The sequence below is a fragment of the Phyllostomus discolor genome, chromosome 2 (genome assembly GCF_004126475.2).
Source record: "Phyllostomus discolor isolate MPI-MPIP mPhyDis1 chromosome 2, mPhyDis1.pri.v3, whole genome shotgun sequence".
NCBI classification, from domain to species: Eukaryota; Metazoa; Chordata; class Mammalia; order Chiroptera; family Phyllostomidae; genus Phyllostomus; species Phyllostomus discolor.
In genome coordinates, this window is record NC_040904.2 from 145,077,211 (window position 1) to 145,103,573 (window position 26,363).

The 26,363-nt window shown below is 36.9% G+C and overlaps 1 protein-coding gene across 6 annotated transcripts in view; it reads left to right on the forward strand.

Moving 5' to 3' along the window:
• Nucleotides 1-4,547: 4,547 nt before the first annotated feature.
• The window catches only part of NAP1L1 (nucleosome assembly protein 1 like 1), a 30,289-nt gene continuing 8,473 nt past the window's right edge, over nucleotides 4,548-26,363 (forward strand). For 4 of the 6 annotated variants that reach the window (XR_003683922.2, XM_028503685.2, XM_028503687.2 and 1 more), the window contains exons 1-5: nucleotides 4,548-4,745; nucleotides 14,949-14,985; nucleotides 19,245-19,330; nucleotides 20,810-20,912; nucleotides 26,173-26,314. Coding sequence is in view for 5 of the 6 variants with exons in the window: in XM_028503685.2 (XP_028359486.1) it covers nucleotides 14,969-14,985; nucleotides 19,245-19,330; nucleotides 20,810-20,912; nucleotides 26,173-26,314 (348 nt within the window). In the remaining variant the exon portion in view is untranslated. The remainder of the gene's footprint in view (nucleotides 4,746-14,948; nucleotides 14,986-19,244; nucleotides 19,331-20,809; nucleotides 20,913-26,172; nucleotides 26,315-26,363) is intronic. The other 2 variants (XM_036018660.1, XM_036018661.1) reach the window with 2 other exon arrangements.

Genomic DNA, 26,363 nt, shown 5'->3' on the forward strand with positions numbered 1-26,363 from the left:
CTTTCTCCCTCCCTTCCCCTCTCGGTAAAGATAAGTAAATATAATCTTTAAAAAAAGAAAGAAAGATTGAAAATTCATACTCAAGAATGGACTATTTTCCACCTAAGTGGTCAACGTGTGAGAAATAAGGAAAAAGGTAAAATCTGGGACCATATTTGGCATGTAAATTAGGGGGAAAATACCCCAGTCTTCATAAAAAGGCAACATCATTGATTCATGTGGTAATAGAATGCTTCTATATCTTGCTTGTGGTGACAGATACACAAATTATGACCTAAACACACAAACACACGTGGATCCAAGTGAAAAGGGGAAATCTGAATAAGACTGTGTATTGTTGTTACCATTGTAAACTGGGTAAAGTTTACACGGATCTCTCTGTGTTATTCTCTACAAACGTGTGTGAATTTACAATCAGTTCAATAAAAATTTCAATTAAAAATGATAGCAACATAAAGATATTTTCAAACAAAAAATCTATTAATCCTTCTTTGGATGCAGAGGGAGAAATTTAAGGCAATTTTTTCACAATTCTGCACTGGAATTTAGATTGATTTTACACTTTTATGAATTTAGATTGATTATATTTATATAATAATTTGGAAAAAATAAAACCAACCAGACTCAAAACTAAGATAGCAGTTATTTAATTATACCTTGTGCAGTTTTTAGATGACAATTATTGTTGGTGCTTTCAAACATCTTGCATACTTATTAATTGGGAGGGGAAAATAAACATTTATTGAGCACTTCAAGTATAAGTCGTTGCTCTGGGGGCTTTACATAGTTCTCTGTTTCATGCTAATGAAGAGGCAGGCATTATTAGAATTATTAATGCACTTTACAAATGGGGAAACCTAAGGATCAGAGTGTATAGGTACTTGTGCAAGGTCACAGAGTATTAGGATAAATCTATGTCTGTCCTACTTCCAAGCCTAAGCACTTTCCTACTATTTAGGGGCTGAAATACAGACAAAAGGACATTTAAAATATTGTTTCTGTCATTGGCTTGTCTGGTTGATCTCTACAGTATCTGTATCCAATATTTAGAAATTTGAATATAGTACTTTTATGGTAATTGGTGTGAATTATTTTGGCTCAGTAAAACATGTTTAAAATTTGTAGCAAGATAGCTTTCTACAAAATATTTGCAAAAATAGTGTTAGATACTATTAGAAGACTTTAGGAAAGTTCCCTCAAACTTCAAAGAAAAAAAAGCCAAATATACAAACATTAGGAAGAGGTTTATAATATTTGACTTTTATTGAGTGTTTACTATATGTCAGGTACCATGTTATGTAACTTACAGGTTGTTCAAAATTTCACAACAAAATAGGGACAAAACCTGGGCTGTTCGACTCCCAAAGCCATACTTCTAAACCACTAGGCTAAGATGCTATAAAAATCTATCAAATGAAAATAATGGGGGATAAGAAAAAGAGAACTTTACCCCAAAGTTTATCACAGCCCAAGATCAGTGACAGGACCACCATGTATAGTGGTTAGATGAGTTAACTAAGTTGTGTGAGTTGGGGATCTAAGTTGGGTCAATGTGCAAAGATCAATGGTTTCTTCAGGTCGATCGTCTTCTACCCCGTTGTCTCATTTTATTTTCTTCATAGCTCATGAAATCCACAATTGTTTCATTACTTGTCTGTCACCTGCCCAACCTCACTAGAACATAAGTTCGATAAAAGCAGGAATCTTGTCTTTCTTGTTCAATGATGAATTTCCAGTGTCTCAAGTTGCTCCTGACATATAAATATTTGTTTAATGGAAGCATAAGTGATCGGCCTTCCCTGGACTTAAATGGCTGGAGAAGAGGGGGAAATGAATATAAACTAGTATTGACAAGCCCTTAGGTCTGGGAGTGGGAGTTAAAGTGTTAGAAATTTGGAGGCCTAGGTTAGTGCCTGAAATTGGTGGGGGCCAGCTGGAGTAGGATAGAAACCATCACTTCTCCATTTGGTCTCAGAAGTTCTACCACCAAAAAAGGTTTATTGCGAGGAGGAGAAATCTATTTAGTTCACTTTTAATATGTGAATCACCTCACATCATGCATAGCTTTAATTAGAATGCAGAACTCTAGAGGCCTCCATTGAAATTAGTGCCAAGTGTATGTACATATTGAGCACTGGTCCACCTAGGTATTATGGATTCTTTTAGAGGAGTCATTACTGATGCTATTATAAACCTTGCTAGCCTTACATCATCTTCGAGTAGGATGTATATAAAGAAAGAATGTTGGAAGAAAAAGACAAAGAATAAAAATGAAAATAAAAATAAAGAGTTTGAGAAAAACAAAAGTATCACATGGGAAGAACCAAAATGAGTAGGTAAAGTGAGGCATCTGCAGTATGGAGTGGGAAGGCAGCTCATTTTAATGAAACTGAGGAGTGTCAAGGGAAAAACTGTATCCTCTAAAATGGACTAGAGATACTTGTTAAACATGAGTCTTACAATAGGAGACTCTAGGCAGTTTGAAGTTTCAAAGAATGCAACTTTGAACCCCTTTACACTCTTAAAAAATAAGGACCCCCCAAAACTTTTATGTGCCTTACATAAATACTGATATTCATCACATTAGATATTAAAGAAATTTTACTAGTATTCATTATTTTATTTAAAAACAGTAAACCAATGAAATGTTAACATAAAAGAATATTTTATATGAAAAGTGTTGATCCCTAAAAAGCATATACTACTGGTGTGGCACAGTTGGTGGGAGTGTTGTCCTGTAAGCTGAAAGCCTGCAGGTTTGATTTGTGGTTGGTGCACAAACCTGGGTTGCAGGTTCTGTCCTGGTCAGGGCTTGTGTGAGAAGCAACCAATGGAGTTTTCCTCTCATGTTGATGTTTTTCACATTGTTGTTTCTTTCCCTCCCTCTCTCTCCCTCCCTTCCCCTTTTCTCTATAAGCAATAAGTATGTCCTCTGGTGAGGATTAGAAGAAAAAAAGAAGACACTAACTAAGAAGGGCTCCTGGTGACTGTCACACAAAACTGATGCTAAAACTGCCTCCCTCCCTCATTGCATTGCCTGTCTGTGGTTCTGAGCCACTGTTTATAAAGGTGTTCCTGAAATCCTATTTTAATAAATAAAACTGAGACTTTCCCCATCCAATCAGAGCTATGCAGCTATAGCTTCATTAGCATCTTCACTGACCAATCAGAGCAGCTACCTTTTGACTAATTAGGACAGTGCTTTTTGGACCAGTCAATCTGTGAGGATTTGGAGTCTTCATTTGCATGAGGGGCTCAATCAGGGACCAGGGGCAGGGACTTTTCCTATACAAGTCAGATCCCCTGAAACTTTGCACAATTTTCCTTTCCACCAAAGAGTGAGGACTCTGGTTCATCAACTGGAATTGAAACTTGGAAGATATTAGCAGAGCAGAGCAGTGCTTTCTATCTGGAGGGGGACCTCATCTGTGCTGCTTCGTAAGCAGCACAGCGCTTATAACTGAGCTGTAATACTGTTGCAAAGCTCTACATGCTGTAGCAAGACTGACCTGTTTGCACAAAGTTTTCTTCTTCACCAAACCCCGAATTGGAGTCCTTCTTGCCTTGAATTAGCACCAAGTTTCATTGGCAACGACTTTACAAAACAAAAAAATTGAGTGGCATGCTTTTACATTTTTGTAAATCTGTCTCCTTTAACACCAGATGACTACATCCTAACATCTGCTTCTGTTTTCAGTGTTTCCATATCACATGTCATGTAGCCTCTGGAAAACACTGAGAGGATGAGAATGCAAAAAGCGAGTAACTTTTTAGTAATTACTTTTACAGGAATACTTTTGACCTCCTCCTTGAAAGGGTCTGGAAACCAGGACCACACTTTAGGAACCACTGTTTTAAGAGTGACTATTAGTCGATCCAGCATCAATTGAAAAATAGCCATGCTGTTTCAGTCCAGAGGATTTATTTACATAGGATTTGCTTTTTCAGAAAGATGAAACATAACCATATTCACTATAAAGTATCCAGAGAATAAACAAATATGCCACCTTCATCCATCAGAAAAAAAAATACTAAAGCAAAAATGAGGGACCACACGCCAAGTAAAAGGGTTTTGGAGTAGAGCTGAAGAGAACCCCCAGAACCAAGGAGACCCCCTCTTTAGGAGAAGAAAACCGGTAGAAGCCGCCGTAGAGGTGGTCAGGAGGGAAGAATTGTTGTTCTTAGGGTTGAAATGGGCGGGGAGACAAAATGGTTCCCGGGAAAGGGGAGTTGGAGGGATTAGGTTGGGACACAGACGGGTACTAATGAGCGCTCGCCATCACCGTGTGGCGAGCAGGGACTAGACGGCTGGCCTCTTTTCTTCGCCCAGTCCCTGTCTCAGGATCTTCCCCCAGAATGAAAGGGGGTTGAAATTTCCTTTCCAGAGGACCGGGTGAAAAAAATAGAGATAACCCACGGTATAGCAGGGGGTGGAAGCGGGAACGGTGGAATCCGAGCTAGGCATAGAGGGCGTGGAGGTCGTCAGGGAAGAAGGACGGTTCTGTTGCTATGCAACCTGTCCAGAGCCCGCCTCCCGCTCGCGTTGCTGGGAGACGGCGAGGCCAGGGGGAGGGCGGGGGAGCTGGTCCTACGTGCTGACGCTAATTGTATATGAGCGCGAGCGGCGGGCTCTTGGGTCTTTTTTAGCGCCATCTGCTCGCGGCGCCGCCTCCTGCTCCTCCCGCTGCCACCCTGAGTCACTGACTGCGCAGCTCCGGCCGCCTGGATACCCGTGCTAGCCATCGGTAACGGATTGGGGCCTGAAAAAGAAGGGGGAACGTAATGTCGGCCGCGCGGTCGGCGCATAGGGGAGGGACGGAGGGACGGGGAACCGAGAGCTGGGGCCACGGGCCGCCCAAGGCCTCCCGGCTCGCTTTGTGGGCCAGAGCCGGACCCGTCCGCAGAGTTTCGACCCCGTAGCTTGAGAGGTTCCCGGGATCAGCCGGCGCTTTTTTTCGGGAACCACTGAGGAGACGCGGGGGTTGGTGAGGCCTGGGAGGGCCGGGGACCGTGCCAGTGTGCGCCGAGGTCCACTCAGCACCACTGGCTTCTCCGCGCGGACGGGGGCGAGGCCACGGCTTCGGCCGGGCGTCCTGAGAAAGCGACGGCTGCGCCGCTGGTTCTCGGGGTGCGGGGTGGGGGCCAGGCTCGACTGCGTAAGCATGGCTGCCTCGACGTCCCCGTTTCCTCAAAATTAATACCCGGAGGAGGCCGCTGGGGGATGGAAAGAACGGTGGAGGCTGCGAATTCCGATGGGTGGGAGGGGCTGTGAAGGGACGAGGCCCCTGGGCTGAGAGGGGGCGGGGAGGCTGCGAGGCTCGGGGGCTCTCCGCCTACCGGGGGCGGAGACTGATGGGCGGGGAAACCCCGGCGGCTTCCCTCTGCACGTGGCCGCCATCTGGGACTGTTGGGAGACCCCAGCTCCTGTTGCACTTACTGAACGTGGTAGAGACGGTGGGATGTGAAAATGAATAGTGAACAATAAGTCCAGCCCTTGGGTGTCAAACTCTTAACCTGCTTCTATTTGGGCTTAATCTTTTCATTTGGTACAGGAGAAAAGTATGAGTGTTAGGTGATGATGCAGGGCCTCCATTACTGGAATTTTTAAGGATTAATGTGTGTAAAATGCCTATATTGTGTTCTTAACAAAAGATTTTTTGGTGTACCTCAGGTACAATTAAAGTTTGGATGGGTGTCTTGACCACGCTTTTTTATTTGGAAAGGGTTGATCCTCGAACTGTTTTAAGGTGGTGTTACTAAAGAATTTGGCTTGCGGTGTCTTTAATTCTTATAGGACTTCTATTCCTTTCTCACAAATTAGTTCCTTTATTGAGGTTGCCAGATAAGATACTTAACTAGCTGTTTAGTTTTTAAGATGAATGAGGGTATGGTGGAGGAACTATAGAGTAGAATGAAGAGCCGTGTAAACTTAGCCAAGTTTGTAACATGCCTTGTCTATGCCCTCACTTCAAAAAAGGAGACAGTGAGGGGAAGCAGTAAATGAATCTTGTCTAGGAGGGCTAGACTTCGAGGGTACAAAAAATGAACTGGGTACAGGATGTGATTGAGGAGCCCCTGTTTCAGACTATCACTGTCGGATTAGTTTTGTAAGGATTGCACTTTAAAATCCTCAACACTAATTCCCCGGTTTCAGGAGAACTGAGCTGTAAAATGAAATTTGCTATTCTTAAAAACAGGTGATACCAAAATACCTTTTCAAATTAGCACTTAGGTAGGTCCTATTTTCATGTCAGCTTTAGTACTACTATACTTACTGTTCTTAGGAAGTAAGCCACAGTACTCTGGATAAGGGGGAAACCATATATACAAGTCGTCATTTAACTACATGGATGAATTATTTGACTTTAAGTGAAATGATGTATAAGGAAACCAATGTGCCATAGGCTAATCAATATAAAAGAGTTCAGTTCCTAAATCACCTAATGAACTTTAAAATAAAACAACATTAAATGAAACCATGGTGTTTGAGGACCTGCTGTATATAGAATGAACTTAAAACTGACAGAAGGTAAATGAGATTTATGGTGATCTTTTGGAGTATTGAGTTTCAGATGCTTGGTCAAAGTTGTCTGAGTTCGAATGGGCCAAATTCAAAATGTGCAGTTTATTTTTTTAGGAGATCTGGAGGGTAGATGAAGCTAAATGGTAGGTTGGCTTGGATATATAATATTGTAAAAATCTTGACTTCATGGATTGCCTTTTTAGGTAAGTGTTATGTTAATTTAATAAATAGCATTAAAAAAAATTAACCATACCTGTTTGAAAATCTTTTGTAAATTTTGTCTGTACTGGAACTAATCCAAAATTCAGTTGCTTGTTTTATTACTTATTCAGCTTACACATACTGTGTCCAGATAACTGATTTCATTCTAAACATTTATTTTTAGACAGAGGGGGAGGGAGAAAAGGGGAAAGAAATATCAGTGTGTAGTTGCCTCTTGAGCGCCCCCTACTGGAGGCCTGGCCCACGACCTGGCGGACGGCAATCAACCCACTGAGCTACATCAGCCGGGGCTGATTCTAAACATTTTAAAATATATTCAATACAGAGTCCTTTCGTGGGGAAGGGGGCTAAAAGAAGTAGAATCAGTTTGACTTTAAGGTATGAAGATGCCAAAAAAACCAAAATTAAGCCAAGTAAATTTGAAGGTCTAATTGACATTTTTAAGTCATGGGTGGCATCCCACCCAGCCCTCAGAGGGCTTGTACCAGATGGAAGGTTTTTTAATAGGAAGAGTAAGGCAAGGTTGCTGTTAACAAAAGAAAGGGTTTTCAGCTGGGAAGGTTTTTGTCATGCAATTGCCTTTTTCTGTGGATGGGAGAAGAGGGTACATGTGACAGATTACTTGATTGATGTTGAGCAGAAAATTCCGGATTGATTAAGGTTGTTGCTGGGAGAGATTGAAACTGCAATTAGATCAGGTGTTAAATCTAGGCTTGATATCATGGGCTTTTAGCACATGTGATGCCATTTTGGGCCTGTGGGTTTTTTTTCTTCAATGGTAGCAAAATAAAATACTCCATTGCTTGCTTTGGTCCTTTTTTGCTTGGTTGTAAATTTGAAATACTAATGACAGAAAAGATGAGAAGGAATGAATCCTAATCAGTTTAGAAAACTAATGATTATTCAGATCAAGTCAAATATGTGATTACTTAGTGTTCTTAGTTGATTCTTTGTGTATTTTAGTACCTGTTTAGACATACATCTTACATCGTGAACCAAAAGGGAAATTGGTTGTCTACATATAAAATGTTGAGTTGTGGTGATGGTGTGAAGAAAAAGAAAGTGGGGTTAGGGTAGTATTTATAACACTTTTTTTAAATTTAAGTTTTACTGATTTTAGAAAGAGAAAAACATCAATTTTTTTGTTGTTCCACTTATTTATGCATTCATTGGTTGCTTCTTGTGTATACACTGACTGGGGATCTGACCCACACCCTTGGCATATCCAGATGACACTTTAATCAACTGAACTACGGGGCCAGGGCTTCTACAACATTCTTCACATGAAGGAACCTATTACAGAGGTGATAACGAGTCCTATTTCATGCTGATTTCATCAATATAACTTCTTTTCTTGTTGGGCAGAGTTAGGGTTAGAAGGTGACTGTTGCTGTTTTCACTCATCCTTGTAAATTGTTTAGTATGTTGACAGCAGACCACTAGACTGCATTGCTGGGCTTGTGACCAAAGGTAGCCTGTTTGTCTTGTTACCAACTCTACCTTCTGCTCCATGCTTGTTTAGAAGGTTTGTGTATTTTGGTTTTTATTGGGGAAAGGAGCTATAATTTTGAAGTTTATTAGTTTGGATTGTTTTCTAAGGTAAAGGGTACAGAAGTAGGTAGAACGGGTAGATAATAACAGCACTTACTGGGTGATTATTCTGGCAATGTTTTATTTTACATAACCGATTTAGTGCTTCTGGAGGTGGGTCGTATGACCATTTTAATGAGGAAATTGAGGTACATAGTAAAGAACTACCTAGGGATGCAAACTGAGCAATCATGATTTCTAATGAGGATTTTGTATTGGTTTTAAAGTGATAGTTCCCTTGACTTAAATTGTTACGCTGTACATTAGTTTGGAATTTGAAAACACATTTATTTATATATATTTTTTAGATTTTATTTATTTTTAGAGAGAGGGGAAGGGAGGACAATGAGAGCGAGAAACCTTGATACGGAAAAGCTATTTCAGTTAGTTGTTCTTGCACGCCCCCAAGTGGGGACCTGGCCTGCAACCTTTTGGTTTGCAGGCTGGCACCCAGTCCACTGAGCCACACCAGCCAGGGCTGAAAAACACTCTTGCTTAGGTTTCAGTGTGCTCTAAGGAAAAGCTGGAGCACTTAATGGTTATGAAGTTGTCTTTAATATGTCATGTTTCACGTGAATAAACTTTTTGTTTATGCTTGTGTGTTATTTTCAAATATCAGTCCAACCCGTTGTTTTCTTTGTCATTGGAGTAGATAATACCTTAGATAATGAGATCCTTTAAACAAAAGGATTGTGTTCTCAAATGGAAGTCCATTTGCTTGGGACTGACTGAAGTTGTGTTGGAGCCATATCAAGGACTGAGCCCCTGGACCACTGAAAATGTGGAACAGTAATGGAACAGAATGGAACAGTAATGCTTGAAAGACAGATTTGTTCAAGTGCATTTAGAATGAGATGAGGTCTGAGGTAAAGGGAAATCTTTTCTTTGGGATATTACTGGTTCTCTTTATTAATTCTTTTGCCTTAAAACATGTAGTTTGTAATGATTGGCCATTTAACCATCAGTAATTTTCCATAAGGGAATAGTAACTACTTTGTTATATAATCTGTGAGACAGTAGGCTGATAGGGAATGCACCTTCGTTTTTGGAGTGGTGTGGACTGGGCATGGGTTTTAGAAGTCAGATTTTAATTACTAGTTTGTTCCGCTTAATCTCTTGTGTGTTGCTGAGCAAGTTTGTAATGTTTTATATACAAATAAGAGGAAACCCTATAATAGTCCACTACAGAGTAGGCTGTAAATGTTAGTTTTTCGTCTCATTGAAAGTAAGGAGAACTTAGAGTCAGGTTTACTGCAATTGTTGAGTTACTTGATAGCTCATGTCTGGACATCTAGATATTATAAAATCACAAAATAATTAGTTTATGCTTTGATTCAATCACTTTTTTTTCCTCTTTCTTCACTGTAAGGTTTTCTTTGTATTTAAGTTCTTAGGTTAAGGTATGACTTTAGTCATGATGAACCTTGTGTTTTCATTGAGGTCTTCTATACATTACATATATGAGGTAATGAGTTGAACCTTTCACCTTTTTATCTCTAGTAATATTTTTCCTTAAAGTCATTGACCTAATGTTAATATAGTGATACCAGTTTTCTTTTGGTCACGTTGTCTTTCACTAACAATTTTAATAGGGGCCTTTAGTTGATTTAATGTAATTACTGTGGTGTTTGGTTTAAATCTGATTTTTGTGTGTGTGTATGCTTTTTTTATCCATTTTCTTCAGGTTGATGTAAAAATACACATATTTGTACATATAAATTTTTTTCCTCTTGTTTTGGAACGTATATGTCTTTAACCTTTCGGGGTGTTCACCCTAGAAATTACAGTATGCATACATAAGAACATTAGAATACTTGGGTCCATTTCCTCTCCTCGTAACTCTCACCACTGACTTCATGTTGTGGTAGTTTAAATTTTTTACACTATACAGTGGTGATATTACTTTTAAAATATTTATTTAGATATATATGGATATCCTTTTGCCCCTCACTTCTTATATCTTAGACCTTCCATTTTCAATCACCTGCCTTCTGCCTGAAGAAAGTCCTTTTAGAATTTACTACTGAGAGTGTTGGAGCTGAAAGTATGTTATCTTCATATTTGAAGGATATTTTGGTTGGTATAATATTTTAAAATCCTCCATTGTTTTCAGCATGTTAAGCACAACAGCACATTCTGTTTTTTGATGTTCATTACTAAAAAGAAAAGAGCCATCTTTTGTGTCTTTGAAGTTAATCTAAGTCTTTTCTCTGTATCTTTAAGGTGACTGTTTTTAGTGTCTTGCCTTTTCACTCATATATCTCAGATAAGTGTGGCTTTCTTTTTTTTATTTGTCCCAATTGGGATTTGTAGGGCTATCATTTATTAGCTCTGGAGAATTCTTTGCTCCTAATTTCTTCAAATACTCTTCCCATTTTCTTCTTTACTCCTAAAAGTTGTGTTAAGTCTTCATTACACTTTATTGTAGCCTAAATCGTGTTTTAACTTTAGTATTTTCTGTCTTCTAGTTGTCATTTTAGATTTTTTTAAGCTTGCTTTCAGCTCACTTAGTTCTCCAGCTGTATTTAGTCTGCTGTTAAATTTGTTCATTTAGTTTGATTTGTTATTTTTATTTGTAGAAGTTTTATTTAGTCCTTTGCCAAAGTAGCTACATCACCTTTAATATATTACTGTTCCTTGTCAACGTAGCTGCAGGCATTGTATATTCAAACTTAGTTCATATGGTTGTTTTTGTCTGTGTTTATAGTTATGTTTGTAGTCTTCTTCACAATACTTAAGTCTTTATAGACTGGCTTCTGTTGTCCCTTTTGCTCTTGGAAATTTTATGAATTATTTGAGGTCTATGATGAAGGTGCCTTTCACTTATATTTGGATATGCAGGTGCCTAGAAGCCCTTGTTAGAGACCACTTTAAGCTTATAGCTTGGATTTTGAAGGAAACATAGATGAGGTTATATTGGGCTTTTGTTCAGTATAACTGGTTTATTATCCCTGTGAATTTAGCACTTTTAGGTGACTGCTTAATTTGGGAGGGTTGCCATAAAGATTCCTTGCCTTGAATAGGTCCATAACTTTTGATTTCACAGTACAGTAGTTCAAGTTTGAGGTTGGCAGTTGGCCATATGGCAAAAGTGACTTCCTTATTCTTATCATTTTGCTTCCTTAGGCATAATGGTTCAGAATCTGAGTGTGGAAATCTTTGTAAAAATGAACTATTTGTAATTTTATATTTACAGAGAAGTTGTCGATAGTTTAGACAGTTCCCAATCACTTTTCCCTAATGTTTACCATCTTACATTACCATGGTGTATTTGTCATTCTGTACATTTGTCAGAACTAGAGGAATGTTTTAAGTGAATTTGCTTCTTAAGATCAATCTGGCAAATCGGACTTCTGGCCAAGTTATAGGCATAGGTAGACTCACTTCACCTCCTCACACAAAAAAAGGACAACAAATTTAAAAACAAAAAACAACCAGAACCCCCAGAAAATCAAACTATATGGAAGTCCAACAACCAAGGATTTAAAGAAGAAACATTCGTTCAGATGGGTAGGAGGGGCAGAGAGGACACTGTGTGGTGAGGCAGCAGGGGCTGCCACTGGTGGAAAGGGCAGTCGCACATTCATGTGTGGCAGATAAAAACAAGGAGGGACAACTGGGACAAGCAATCCCAGCCCCAGGCCAGACTGTGCAACCTAGGGTTCTAGCACCTGAAAAACAAAGCCTCCTAACCTCTGGCTGTAAAATTCAGTGGGGGGTGGGGTAGCAGAAGAAAGTGCTAGTCTCTCAGAAGAGTCTATTTAAAGGGCCTACAGGGTCCTGGGACTTAGGCAAGCCTACCCACTATGGGAATCAGCACCAGGCCAGCAGCTAGAAGGGAGCCAGTTGCTTACAGGAAGTAGGAGAAGTGACTGGAAATGGGGCTAGAGTTGGTCAGATGGCATTGTTCCCTCTGATCCCTTCCAGACATACAGTGCCACAAAGTGGTGAAGTGGGTTGCACCACCCTGGTGAATACCTAAGGCTCCACCCCTTAAATTATAACAGGTGTGCTAACACAGGGAGGCTGCCAAATTGAGATGACAAAGAAATATGGTCCAAATGAAAGAACAGATCAAAACTCCAGGAAAAGAACTAAGCAACATGGAAATAACCAACCTATCTGATGCAGAATTCAAAACACTGGTGATCAGGGTGCTCAGAGAAATGGCGAAGTATGATCACCAAATAAAGGAAGAAGTGAAGGTTATGCAAAGTGAAATAAAGAAAAATATACAGGGAACCAACAGTGAAGGGAAGGAAGCCAGGATTCAAGTCAATGATTGAAACAAAAGGAAGAAACAAAAATTCAATCGGAACAGAAAGGAGAAACAAGAATTCAAGAAAATGAGGAGAAGCTTAGGAATCTCTTGGACAACTTTAAACGTACCAACATCCAAATCATAGGGGTACCAGAATGAGAAGAGGAAGGGCAAGAAGTTGAAAACTTACTGGAAAAAATAAAGAACACTTTCCCAGTCTGGTAAAGGAAATAGACATACAAGTCCGGGAAGCTCAGAATCCCAAACAAATTGGACCCTAAGAGGACCAGACCAAGACACATCATAATTAAATTATCCACAATTAAAGATAAGGAGAGAATCTTAAGCAGCAAGAGAAAAGGAGAGTGTTACCTACAAAGGAGTTCACATAAGACTTATCAGCTGATTTTCTCAAAAGAAACTTTGCAGACAAGAAGGGATTGGCCAGAAGTATTCAAAGAGATGAAAAGCAAGGATTACAATGAAGATTGCTCTATCCAGCAAAGCTATCATTTAGAATGGAAGGGCAGATAAAGTGCTTCCCAGACAAGGTAAAACTATAGGAGTTCATCATCACCAAGTCCTCATTATGTGAAATGTTAGAGGGACTTATGTGAAAAAGGAGATCAAAACTATGAACAGTAAAATGACAGCAAACTCACAGTTATAAACAATGGAATCTAAAAAAAATCGAAGCAAACAACTAGAACAGGAACAGAATCACAAATGGGGATCACATGGAGGGTTATTAGTGGGGGAGACAAGGAGGAGAATGGGGGAAATGGTACAGGGAATAAGAAGCATAATTGGTAGGTACAAAATAGACGGGAGGATGTTAAGTATAGTATAGGAAATGGAGAAGCCAGAGAACTCATATGACTCATGGACATGAACTAAGGAGGGAATTGCTAGAGGTAATAGAGGTACTGGGTGAAACTGGGCAAAAGGGAAAAGATGGTACAACTGTAATTAGCATAGTCAACAGAGTATACTTTAAAAAAGATCAGTCCAATGAGGAAACATTGTTTTTTCTAACTTTGTAGATGATTAAGTAAGACTAGACTTTTTTTCATGAGCTAGATAGATTCCTTCAAAGTTGGTATCAACCCAAATGATCTGATTTCAAAATTAGGTCTACTTTGAAAAAACAAAAAATGTGTACAACCATGAAATCTAATTTATCCAGAATGGGCATCTGTGAAGAAGTAAAAATTCCATCCTGTTCTGTCTTGAATCCTGTTTAATAAAGAATCAAAGTAATTTTGTTGGAGGAGTTTGAATTTTAAATGTAATGCCAAGTGGACACTTGAGGGTTAGCAGTGAAGGAGTAATACTCCAGATATTAGCCCCTGACTGCTAAAATCAGTATCTCTTAACATTTTAATAAGTATATTAAGCATGTTGGTGTAAGGAATCGTATTGTGTATCATTTTGTGAGTTGAAGGCTAAGTTTAATTTTTAAAAGATAAGAACTTGATTTTAATATGGGGTTCTAAGCTTGATTAAATTTTTTTTCTTTTTACTATCTGCCTCATCAGTGGCATTCATCCATTTTTCTGACTGAATATAACACACTTTACCTTAAGTTTTGGCTTTCTAAAAACAACATTCTAGAGTTAATACTAATTTTACAGTAAGAAAGAGCTTAGGATGTGCTGTGATCGATTCTGACAGTATTTGGGTCTGTTAACCAAGAGCGCTGACAATGTACCAGCATGTCCAGGGTGGGCTGGGGGTGTGGTGGTTATCAGTGATGTGGAATAAAGAGACAAGAAAGGTTTAGTTGACATGGGTTAGGAAGTAGAGCTTTAAAACTGTCATCAAATAACTTAAAAGGCTGACATTGAATATAGGAATTATTAAACCTTTTTTATAAAGATCTCTCCAGGGTTGGGGGCAGGCATGAGTATAGTAGGTGGCAAATTTTGGCTTTTAAACATTAATTTGATAAAAATGAATGCTGTTAAAAATGAGTGGGTTTGTTCTGTAAAGGTACTAAGCCTAAAAACTTAAAAAGTTGATCATTCATGGTTGTTACAGGAATTTGAATAAAGATCCTTTGCATTGTTCCTTTTCTGTGATTCTAGCATACATTAGATTCTTTACTAACAGTGCTATAATAAAAGTTCTTACATGATAGATTCTAAATTGCTACTAGTAACTTGCTAATTTTAACCATGAAAATCTATGTTCCATGGTATTTCTTAATACTGATGCTTTTATTTAATGGGAGTATACATTTCTTTTGGGATAGTTTTTAACATAGTATTGATATATAGGGTTTGGGTTTTAAGTGTTTTTATTGGTTTTGAATAAATTTTAAACTTTCAACATTGATGTTTCTCTCCATAGATATTTGGAGTTCTTACAACATGGCAGACATTGACAAGTAAGTGGCAAATAGTTGGTTTCTTTTTCAGAGATTTGTACTGTGATGTAGTTAACAGTAGTACTAGTTATGTATTATGAAAAAGTATGGTAATGACTAATATTTAGTACCTCCTATTATAAAAGTTACATATTGCATATCCAATACAAAATATAGCATATATAATCACTCATAAATACAGTAAGCCATTTGACAAATTCATAGGAAAGTGCTGAGCACAATAATGAATCAAATACTTTCAGAATCCATTTTTACCCTATATGTATTTCCCAAAGATTTCTACTAACATTGTGATGTATCATGTATACAAGATAAAAGGTGTAAAAAGTGTATAAAATGTCTATGTGGAGATTGAAGAAGGTTAGGACACTGTATATACAAGCTTTTAAAGATAGACCATTACTATTAGAAGCCCTGTGTGCCCCTTTCCATTGCATCTTTCATCTTTCTTCTTCAGAGGTGTAAGCACTGTCTTGGCTTTTATCTAAGTTATTTCTTCATTTTTTGTTAAAGAGTTTCACCACCTACAAATTCTTAACATTTAATTTTGAAAATCTGAATAGCAGTCACAGATGTAAATGTATAAAGAAAAAGGCAACATTACCATTATTAGTTGAAGGCTCCAGGGTAGGAAAATAAAAGGCAAAAAGGACTATCTGGGTCATAGCGTGGCTTCAGTTTTACTCTGGCATTTCAAGGGCTTATTTTGGAGAAGTCATTGGGCAAGGTCACACATCCTGGAAATAGTGTTGGTGAGGTTGGCATCTGGTGTGGCTATAATATGGATGGGTGTCTTGTAGAAATATCAGGAAAAATGGGATGAGCTGCATTATTTGTGGCTTGTAATTTTACAGTAGCCTGCCAATGTAGAGGACAGTTTAAAACAATATTTGGGGATGGGGGGAGGTATGATATGATTATCCACAGCTTTTATAAGCAGCAGAGCATGGAGATGGAAGGGCAGGAAACTTTAGCACAAGGTTAACACATTCAAGTACTATGCATACAGGAATCTGGGTAATCCTCCCATGAATGCTGTCTTGAGTGTAAAAAGAAAGAAATGGTAGTAGGCATTTTAATGGTAAAAAAGTATCATCACCTCAATCACTTTCCTCTAGTTTGGCTTCTTGGACTTAGCTAAGAAATTGTGGATCTATTTTATTACCTTCCAGGGGGTTTGTTTTGTTTCTTCTCTCTTGGGTTTGCTCTTTGTTATGTCCTGATTTCCCCTCCCCTCCCCTCCCCTCCCTTTCTTTCTTTCTTTCTTTCTTTCTTTCTTTGAGTACATAAGAAGTAAATTATTTTGATACGGCGTAAATGATAATGACATTTCTACTCTGATGCTTGATTGTGTGTAGAATTCTAATTTGGGAATCATTTTTAAGAATTTTGAAGGCATTGCTCTGTTGTTACCTGGCTTCCAGTGTTGCTATATTGAAAACTCAAGGTCTTTATTAATTATTCTTGATCATTTGTACATGGCACTTTTTTAAACAAATGCACACACAGATCTCTTGATTTCTGGAAACTACTCTGGTTTTGGGTTTTAGAGTTTTTTACATTGTTGGGTCTGTGTTTTTGCCCCAGGTTAACGCATTCAGGGGTAGACCCTTTGAATCTGGCCATTTGATGACTTTTAGTTCTACGGAATATTCTTGATTGTCTTCTGTTTTCTCTTTCTGGATCTCCTGTTCTGTTGTGTGTTGGGCTGGTTCTTCTAATTACCTTCTGTACTATTTTCCATCTTTGTCTCTGTTCTTTCTAGAAATTGTTGAAGAAACTTCATCTTTAACTCCCATACTGAGTTTCCAAATTTCTATTTTTTAGTTCTCAAGCTCTCTGCCATCTATTCCTGATTTTATAGCATCTTGTTCTTCTTTCATTGAGTGTAATATGTTTTCTTTGGATGTTTCTTTCCCCTTCATTGTCTTTTTGCTCTTGAATTTTTATTTCTTCTGATTTGGTGTCAATATGAGAGGCCTTCCTCAAAAGGAGGTAATACTTGTGTTTGATTGCTCATTAAGATTGGGGTGGAGTGGGGTCAGGCAGTTGAAGGATGATTTTAAAAAGTTGCCTGGAAAATTTGGGTGTTGGGAAGGGGGATGCTTGTCCATTTGAGATTTTAATGTAAGGTCATGAAGGTGGGCATTTATTGTGAGAATTCTCAGCATCAATTTTTTTTCTTGGCTGGTCAGATATACCTCAGTGAAGAGTGGGTGTTCTGGGAGCTAATTTGGGAGAAAACGGCTAGGGAGGGTTTCTACTTTCAGTACTCCAGTGTGCGTATTGTCATACCTTAGGTAATTGTAACTGTGATCCTCCAGTCCAGCGTCTCTGTTTATCCCTTTCCAGAGAAGAAACTGCCATATTCTGTTACAGTGAAGGAGAGGAGCTAAGGATTTAACTGCTTGTCAGGTTTTGCTCTGTCCTCCCTATTTTATCCATATTAAGTGTTCTTTTTAAGATTCTGTGTTTGAGTTGGCTCTCAGCTTTCCCCACTACTTAGATTTCAGTTCTCAGTGAAGTTGCTGTTCTTTTCTCCTTGTCCTTTGGTGTGTGTCTCTTTAAAAAAGTCCCTTTATCATAATTTTAGTAGGGATTCTGGAAGGACTGAGATCAGATGAGTATGTGCAGTCTGTGATTTTAACCTTTTTGTTTCATAAATTTGGAGGGAGGAATAAATTGATTCCCTCTTTCATTATTGAATTTTGGATGCCTGTGAGCCTTTGCAGAGGGAAGGGAAGAGGGGATTCTTTTTTTTTTTTTTTTTTTTTTTATACAGCAGAAGTTAGTGAACTTTTCTCTGATAAGGACCTGATCTTAAACATTGTAGGCATTTTAGGCCATACATTCTTTTGCAACTACTCAGCTCTGCTGTTTAAGCATGAAAGCAGCCATAGACAGTACATAAATGAATTAACATTACTGTATTCCAATAAAACTTTATTTACAAAAATAAGAGTGGGCTGGATTTGGCCATATGACGTAGTTTGTGGTCCCCTGTTTTAAAGCTTTAAGATGTAAATGTTTAATAAATGGTTGAAGGAAATGGCACTGGAGGAAGAGCTGTTCCATGTTGTCTTTAGTTACCCTTTACTCTAGTGTGCTTAAGTTTATGCTGTCAGAGATATTTCAGAAATGATTATTTTGTTTTTGATAGGGAGGCTGGTTTTTTTCCTTAGTTGACAGGAACGTAAATTTTGCTGGCAGAATACAATTGACCTTTTCTGTACTTGTCCCCATGTGAAAATTAGTACTTGTCCATATTTGAAAATCTTTCTAATGCTGTTTGTAAGCAAGTAAAGCAACCAAATCTCAAAACAAAATATTAAAATGTAAAATCACAAAAGGAATTATATAACGATCTATATATTGACTTAGCTATTCTCATTTCCCTTTTTATTCCTGGTCATAATTTCATGTACAGAAACTAGATTTTTAAGATGAAATGAGAAGAATGTTATGTTACCACTTTTCTCTTTCATTGGTGCCATCCTCCTGGCTATGCTCTAAGCACGAGTAGTCTCAGGCCTTCTTAACTTGTACTGTTCTTTTCTGTCTCTACTGTGAAGTACCGAAAAAGGAGGAAGGTCCACAAAGATAGTGAGTACAGGCTGATATGGATGCTTCACAGTCATCAGGGATACAGGACTCTTCTGTTTTCCAAACTGTCATCCTTAGCTGGTTACTTCTATTATGTGGGTTGCCCCATGGTCCAGTGTGGCTGCTGGGGCTCTAGCCATCACATCCATATTCTAGGGAGGAAACAAGGTCACAAAGGCTTCCCAACTGTTTACTGTCTTATATCTTCAAAGTTCTATACTACTAGTTCTCCCACTGCTAAAACAGTCACATAGCCATATCTAAACTAAAAAGGTAGTCTGGGAAGTGCAGATATTTTAGCTTTGTGAACTACCGTCTTGTAAAATTAGAGTACTGTTACTAAGAAAAATCATTAGATATTGGGATAAAGCACATACTTCCTGATACTACATTCTCTGAATCAAAACCTGTTAAACCACATTTTTAAAGCTTGAAGTATAAACTTTGTATTTGACCATCTGCTTTTAAATGAAATTGTAAGTATTTGTACTTGCTTACATGCAAAGTTAGAGTGAAAACAGTTATCTTTTGAGTTTTCCATTTCATATTTTTGAAAGTTATTTTAACCTGGAAAATGAATTCAAGTTTTTCTATATATTTTTTTATTTTTGGTAATTTTGTACATTTGAACTTGGTGTGATACTGTAATATTGTAGCAAAGAACAGTCTGAACTTGATCAAGATTTGGATGATGTTGAAGAAGTAGAAGAAGAAGAAACTGGTGAAGAAACAAAAATCAAAGGTATTTAAATTTTTTCAGGATCAGTGATTACTGGTACGTGTCTTCTAGAGGGTAGTAATAAGTACCATTCTCTTTTTGATCCTTGTCTGCTTTATCTACTGGGCCATACCTCATTTTATTAAGTCCTTGTATGTTATAGGGGGAGGGATGGGGAAAAGATGGGATGAAATTATAGTAATGGAGGTAGGTATGGGTATAGTGATCCCTCAGAAGTCACTGTGTGTACCCTTTACTGCTAGAGTGACATGGCATATCTGTGGCAACCAGTTTAGCTACCATGAGTTTGGCTTCCATTCAGAAATGTTAAGCCCTGGATGGTGTGGCTCAGTGGATTGAGCACCTGCCCTCAAAACAAATGTTTGAGGTGGCGGTGGGAGTTGTTTTGGTGGTGATTCTAAACAAATACCACTAGCTTAGGCTTACTTACTTGAAAATGTTTCATACTCAATACGTAGACAATATAAAGTGTGTGTGCGTGTCTTTTTTAATCCATTCCAATCAAACAACAAAAGAGACGTTAATAGAGGTCAATGGTGGTGGGAAATTACATTGTTTTAGGTTATATCCTGCAGATATGGGCCAAGAATATTAAGGTATCAGATGACTCAACATTTAATTTTTAAGCCAGAATAAGGTTGTTAAAAGACTACTGAACTTACAATTTTAGCTTTTATCTTGCAACAATTTCTTAAAAGATAATGGACTGTCTTTAGTGGCCAATATTGATATTCTAAAGGCATGCTGATTATCAGAATGGTACATCATCTGATAACCAAATTAATATTAGAAGTAAAAAGAAAGAAAGAAGGAAAAAATATTAGAAGTAAATTGAACTTTAAAAGCTTAATTGGGAAAATGCAATCTGGGGGAATATCTATTGGTGAAGAAAAGATAGCAAAACTTTTTCATAAATCTAGCTTATTTTTGGATCAAGTATAATTTGCAGATACCATTGATAACCATTTTTTGTTTGGCTTTAGTTACAGCCTTTGACTATCAGCTATTAACTTTCTCTATTGGGACAGACCCAGGCACATTACAGAAACGAACATCAAATAAATATTCAGGTCACTCGTTTCACTTTCTTACCCAGGCTTTGTAACTGTCACTGTTTGCAGTTTTCTGATGTGTTGTCTGCCTTTGAAGGATTATCAAGAGTGGTAGGTAGGCATCTGGATGAAGCTTTGAGCTTCCCAAAATGCACAATGGCTGAAATATAAGATAGTACGAAGAGAAAGGATACTGTTGATAGTTGTATAAATGGTCTTGCAAAATGGCATGGATTAGAGATCATTAGGAATCTGAAGTTTTCTACACATTGCATTTTCCTAGAATGAATTTTCTTTAGCTTGCTGCTTGTTTCTACTCATACCAGCAATTACTGGCTAGTCAGGGAAACCCCATGATTGGATTGTCCTATTAAAATAGCGTAATACATTTTCATAAAATCCTTCTTTGATGCCCTTTTTTTTTTTTAAGCGCGTCAGCTGACTGTTCAGATGATGCAAAATCCTCAGATTCTTGCAGCCCTCCAAGAAAGACTTGATGGTCTGGTAGAAACACCAACAGGATACATTGAAAGGTACAAGTTCTTTTTCATAGTCCTTCTCTTTCTGTAATCAGCATTGCAGGTGTATCTATTTTTAAGACCACCTGAGACTTAATGAATGTATATAATAGTGGAAAGCTAATGTTTGTTAATGCCTAGTATAGGATTATTTGGAGTTCAAGCTTTTGCTTATGTACCACCAATTTAGGGTTGGTCTTTTAAATTTTTAAAGTTTATTCTCATCTCCACAGAACTATACTGATCTTACTCATTTCTGAGATTTGTTTAGAGGTTGGTTAGAAATGCACAGAATTAGAAGAAATAACAGATTTTTTATTTTGTTGGTCATATGAATCATTAATAGCCCAAATATCCTGTTGTGCTTACAATCTTTTTACATGGCTTTATGATTTTAAGATCCATCTGTGTTGCTCTCTATATGCACTTTATTATCTTCTAGCCTCTGAATGTTGCCTATATCTCATGATGTTTGTCTATCATGTTTTATTATGTTTTTTTCTTTGATGGATACCTAGATTGCCTCCAAGCTCAATTAGTACAAAGTTTACTGTAATGGTTGTTTTTGTACAGGTTCTCAAGGAACTTTGTAAGAATTTCCTTGTACTTACCAGTGGTGTTGCTAGTTACAGAGTTTGCAAGCCTTAAGTTCTTCCCACTTGCTTTTTAGAGTGACTGTTTCCAGTGCACTAAGATTCCGTTATATTTGCATCCTTTCCAACATTTGGCATTCTTCAGCTTTATAATTTTTTAAATTTTATTTTTACCAGTGGAAGAGGTACAGCCTTATTATTTTTTTTTTTCTGACTTCTCATGAATTTCTGTTCATGATTGTGAGGCTTTTTGGTTGCCCATTTGTAACCTTTGCCCTTTTTCGTACTGGGGTTTACTGTCTTTTTCTTGTTTTGCAGGAGTTCTTAGGTATGTATTCTAGGTATTCATTCCTTTTCAGTTTTAGAAAGTCTTTGTAAATCTATTGTGTCATTTTTATTTACATATAGCATCCTTCATTAAACAGAAGTTACTACTTTTTATATTTGTTAAATTTTTTAACTTAATGGTTTGTTCTTTTGAAGTTAAATCCTTCCTGGTTCCTTCTCTATTTCCTATTGACTAGTTTTACTTTTTACCTTTAGATCTTTAATGTCTTTAGAGTGTATCTTTGTATTAGGTGTGAATGGGCATCCATTTTTTCTTTTTCTTTCTTTCTTAGTGAGCTAACTTTTGTAACACTTTAAACAGTTCATTTTCCCCCATTTGTGGTATCACCTTTATAGTATATCACCTTCTGTATAAACACGTATGTCTTTGAGCCTGTGTCATTGATTTTTTTGTCATCTCTTTTGTCATTGTCACACTTCATTACTATACCTTTATAGTCTGTTTTAGTATCTGGCAGGGTGAGTTGCTTTCTTCCACCACCCCTCACCTCACACATACCCCTGCCTGCCAGGACTGACCCAACAACCATTTATAGACCCTTATGGTACATATGGTTAACAGTTTATCAGGGTTCTTTCAAAAACACACTGAAGTTTTGATAGCGATTTCATTGAATAAACATAGATTAACATGGTAGAGAAAGTTGATTTTGTATCTAGAAATTTTGCTACACTTAATATAGTAATTTGTTCTGTGTTTTCTCCCATGTGCAAACAATCTTATCTGCAAATAATGGCAATTTAGCTCCAACCTTCCATGTTACACTATACTGCATATTTTTCTTTCTTTATAACACTGCCAGGACTTACAGTATTATGGTAAGGATTAGTGTTAAATGAACATCTTTGTCTTATTTCTAATCTTAACCAGGAGTGAAGACAAAATCCCCGTTAAGTATTGTGTCTCTGATTTTTTATGACCTTTTTTATGTATCACTTTAGATTGTCTTTTGACTTTTTTTTTCTTTGAATTTGTTAAGTGCGTATTAAATATATATTTTTGGAAATACATATTTTGGATATCAAACTAACCTTGCATTCCTGAAATAAGCTTAATCATTATGTGTTGTTTCATCACTGAGTTGGGTAGTTAATATTTTATTCAGAGTCCTTATTAATGAAATGAACATAGGAACTTAGATATGTGCATTTATGTATATATGTACAATACAGCTTTCAGGGGTGGTAATTGTATCCCCTGGTTTTAGACTCAGGATTTCGATTGTCTAGTAAAATGAACGTGGCTGCTTTTACTTTTTTTTCCCTGTTTTCTGGGATCACTTATACAAGATAGGAATTAACTATTTCTTGAACAGTTGGTAGAACTCTTTTAAAAATGGACTTGGACCTTTGGGATTTGGGAAATAGAGGTCCTGGGGTATATTTTCCTTTCCTCCCTCTGTTTCTCCCTCCCTCCTACCCTCCTTCCCTTCCTTCTCTCTAATTGACCTCTTCAACTTCTCTTGTGCCTGTTTCGAAATGTAAGCATTTCTAAAAATGTACGCATTTTACTAGTTTCAAAATTGATTAGTGTATATAATTCATGATATTTTTAGAGATCTGATTCTTTTTCTTTTGTATTCTGTATTTTGCATCTTCATTAGTTTTGCCAGTTGCTTCAATCTTACTGTTTTTTAGAACCAGCTTTTGATTTTTCATTTCTGTATTTTTGTTGTTCTTAATTGCTGCTCTTTCTCTGGCTTTAATGTTATTTCCTTCTTTCCAGTTTTCTAGTTCCTCTTTGTAATTTTTTAGTTAAATGCTTAGTAATTTGATTTTTTTAAAAGTTACTTTGTATCATTGTGGCCTTAATATTCTGTTTTTATGAATGTTAAGTATGGAGATGTATATGCTGAAGTTAATAGCCCGAGCTTAGTCATTGTGGTGTTCACGTTCTCCTTATCATTACTTTCTGCTTAATCTAACAGAGTCTGGGAAGGATAAGTTAGAAAGCTCTGTATAATTTATCTATTTCTCCCTGTAAATCTATCAGTTGTGTGTTGTGTTGTAAATTCTGTCATTTCTGATACTAAGATAGCTTTCTTCTGGGTTTTGTTTACCTGGTATGTCTTTTTCCATTCTTGTATCTCATTCTAATGTGTATGTTTGCTTCTTTATTAGTAATTTCAACTCTACATTTCTTAAAATTGGTAATGCTTTTTGGGTTCAATTGCTACTGTCTTTTCCTTATTTTTAAGTTTATTGTATTTGTTTTTTCTTCTTTTCTGCATTCATTGAATAGAGTTGTCTTTTGCTGGTTCAAAGTTAATGCATTCTTTTTTTGTTGTTACTATGGTAAAGGCTCTAACCTTAATACCTAAGTTAATTTTTTAAATTTTTTAAATTGACCAATATCTATATTGTATATAAATTTACCAACTGATTTTTAAAAAATTTATCAATATCTGTATTCTTTATATATAACTTCTAGTACTGTGTTTCAGTTCCTTCAAGGGAACAGTATAATTTATTAAGGTGTTATGACTACTCATACCTTATCTACAGCCTCTCTTCGATTTTTTAACTTAATTCAAAAATTATTTTTAATGATTACAATTAGTATTTGGCATACTTTCTGAAGACTTGATATACCTCATATAATTTTTATTTTGCCTTCATATCTGAATAATAATTTGGCTATAAAATTGTAAGTTTAAAATTCTCAATTATCTTAATTCACTTTATTACTTCTGACATATATACAGTGTTTTCTTTAGAAACCTGATGTCAGTCTGATTCCTTTTCTTTTGTTGGTTACTTTCTTTCTTCATTGTGAACTCTTAAAATTATATTTTGTCTTTTGATACCTGCCTGGGAGTAGAATAAGTATTTTTATATTCCTTTAACTCTGAGATTCTCATTTGTTTAGATACTCATCTCCCTTTTTTTCAACTATTGTTTAGTTTGTCATTCATATCTCACAGCTTTTCTGTCTCCTATCAGGAGAGCTTTTAAACCTCATGGACTTTTTCTTCAGTTGAACTTGTCTTGTTTATCCTATTTCTTGGTTATTTTAGTTACTGTATCTTCCATAATATTCCTACCTTGTTTTAGATTTCTTGGTAATTGTATTCAGGTATCTAGCTTAGGGGATACTGGACTGTAAGTGTTATTCTAGTAATGAATATTGAGGGAGGAATGAAGTTCAGACTCTGGTTTGTGTCAGTCCTGTGGAGTTTAAGGAGAAGGGGATGGGATGAGCTGAAGGAGAGTTCCAATTATCTCAGATTCAAAGTTTGCTGACAATTTTGGGCAGATTTTTTGACTGCTTTGGGAGGAGGCAGTCTCTTGGTTGTAATCCATTGTACCCAGATTTCAGGGGTGAAGGAGGCAGTGCTTGTGGGTTCTGAGCCAGAGTCCAGGTAGTGACCAGCAGCCCACTAATAGAACAACATTAAGCTTTTTTTTTTTAAATTGTTAGAAATAAAATGTTGATATCTTTAGGTATTTGTTTTTTACTTTTGGTTATCTTAACTAAATTTGTGGTTAGGTAAGATAATTACTTGATACACAACAATCTGTTTATGGCAGGAAATTCTAACCTGGATTGTGGATCTGTTACACAGACTCTCTGGAGTTAGGTAAATTTTGAGTGTGAGCATATTTTGGCAGGTGGAGTGGTTCATAAGTGTAAGCAATTCTTTGAGGGGCTCACAGACTAGGTGTGTATAACATTTTAAAAATCTATGTGCCACAGTAAATTATATAATAAATGAATTGTATCTCAATAAAGCTGTTAGTTAAAAAACCCAAGTCTCCATAAAATTTTCCATTCTTATTTAATGTAATTTCAAATTCCAAATTAAATAGAGGCTAAAATAGAAAATAGTGGTGTAGGGTACTGTCCTTTTTCACAGTATATAAATACTCCCTTTCCCCCAATACTAATGGGTACAGGTGAGATACTCTCTTCTTTTTTTTTTTCTCTCTCTTTTTTTAAGAAAATTTAGGTTATCATTGTTGTTCTTAGAGTTAGTGTTGTCATTCCATGACATTTTAACTTTATAAGGTAGACTAGACTGTATTTTACAGCTGAGATGCCCTTACTGAAAACAAAACTGAACGATGAGTATGATGAAAGATCTGGGTTGATAATATGATTTACATTTTTCTATCAGTTTACTGTATCTGGTTAAAATTTTACTTTTCAACTTCTACAGTCCAGAGGCCCATGTACTTATATATCTCCTAAAGTTGTTATTTAAATTAGTATATCTTTGCTTCATATAGGAAACCTATCATTCACTTGTATGCTTCAGTTTCAATAAGATAAAAGAAGTGTGATTTGTGTCTTATTGTGATGCTATGTAACTTTGTGCTTTCTAACCTTTCAGCTTGCCTAAGGTAGTTAAAAGACGAGTGAATGCTCTCAAAAATCTTCAAGTTAAATGTGCACAGATAGAAGCCAAGTTCTATGAGGAAGTTCATGATCTTGAAAGAAAGTATGCTGTTCTCTATCAGCCTTTATTTGATAAGGTAATGCTTTTTACTGTTTCATTTTATTTATTTATGTAAAAATCAAGAA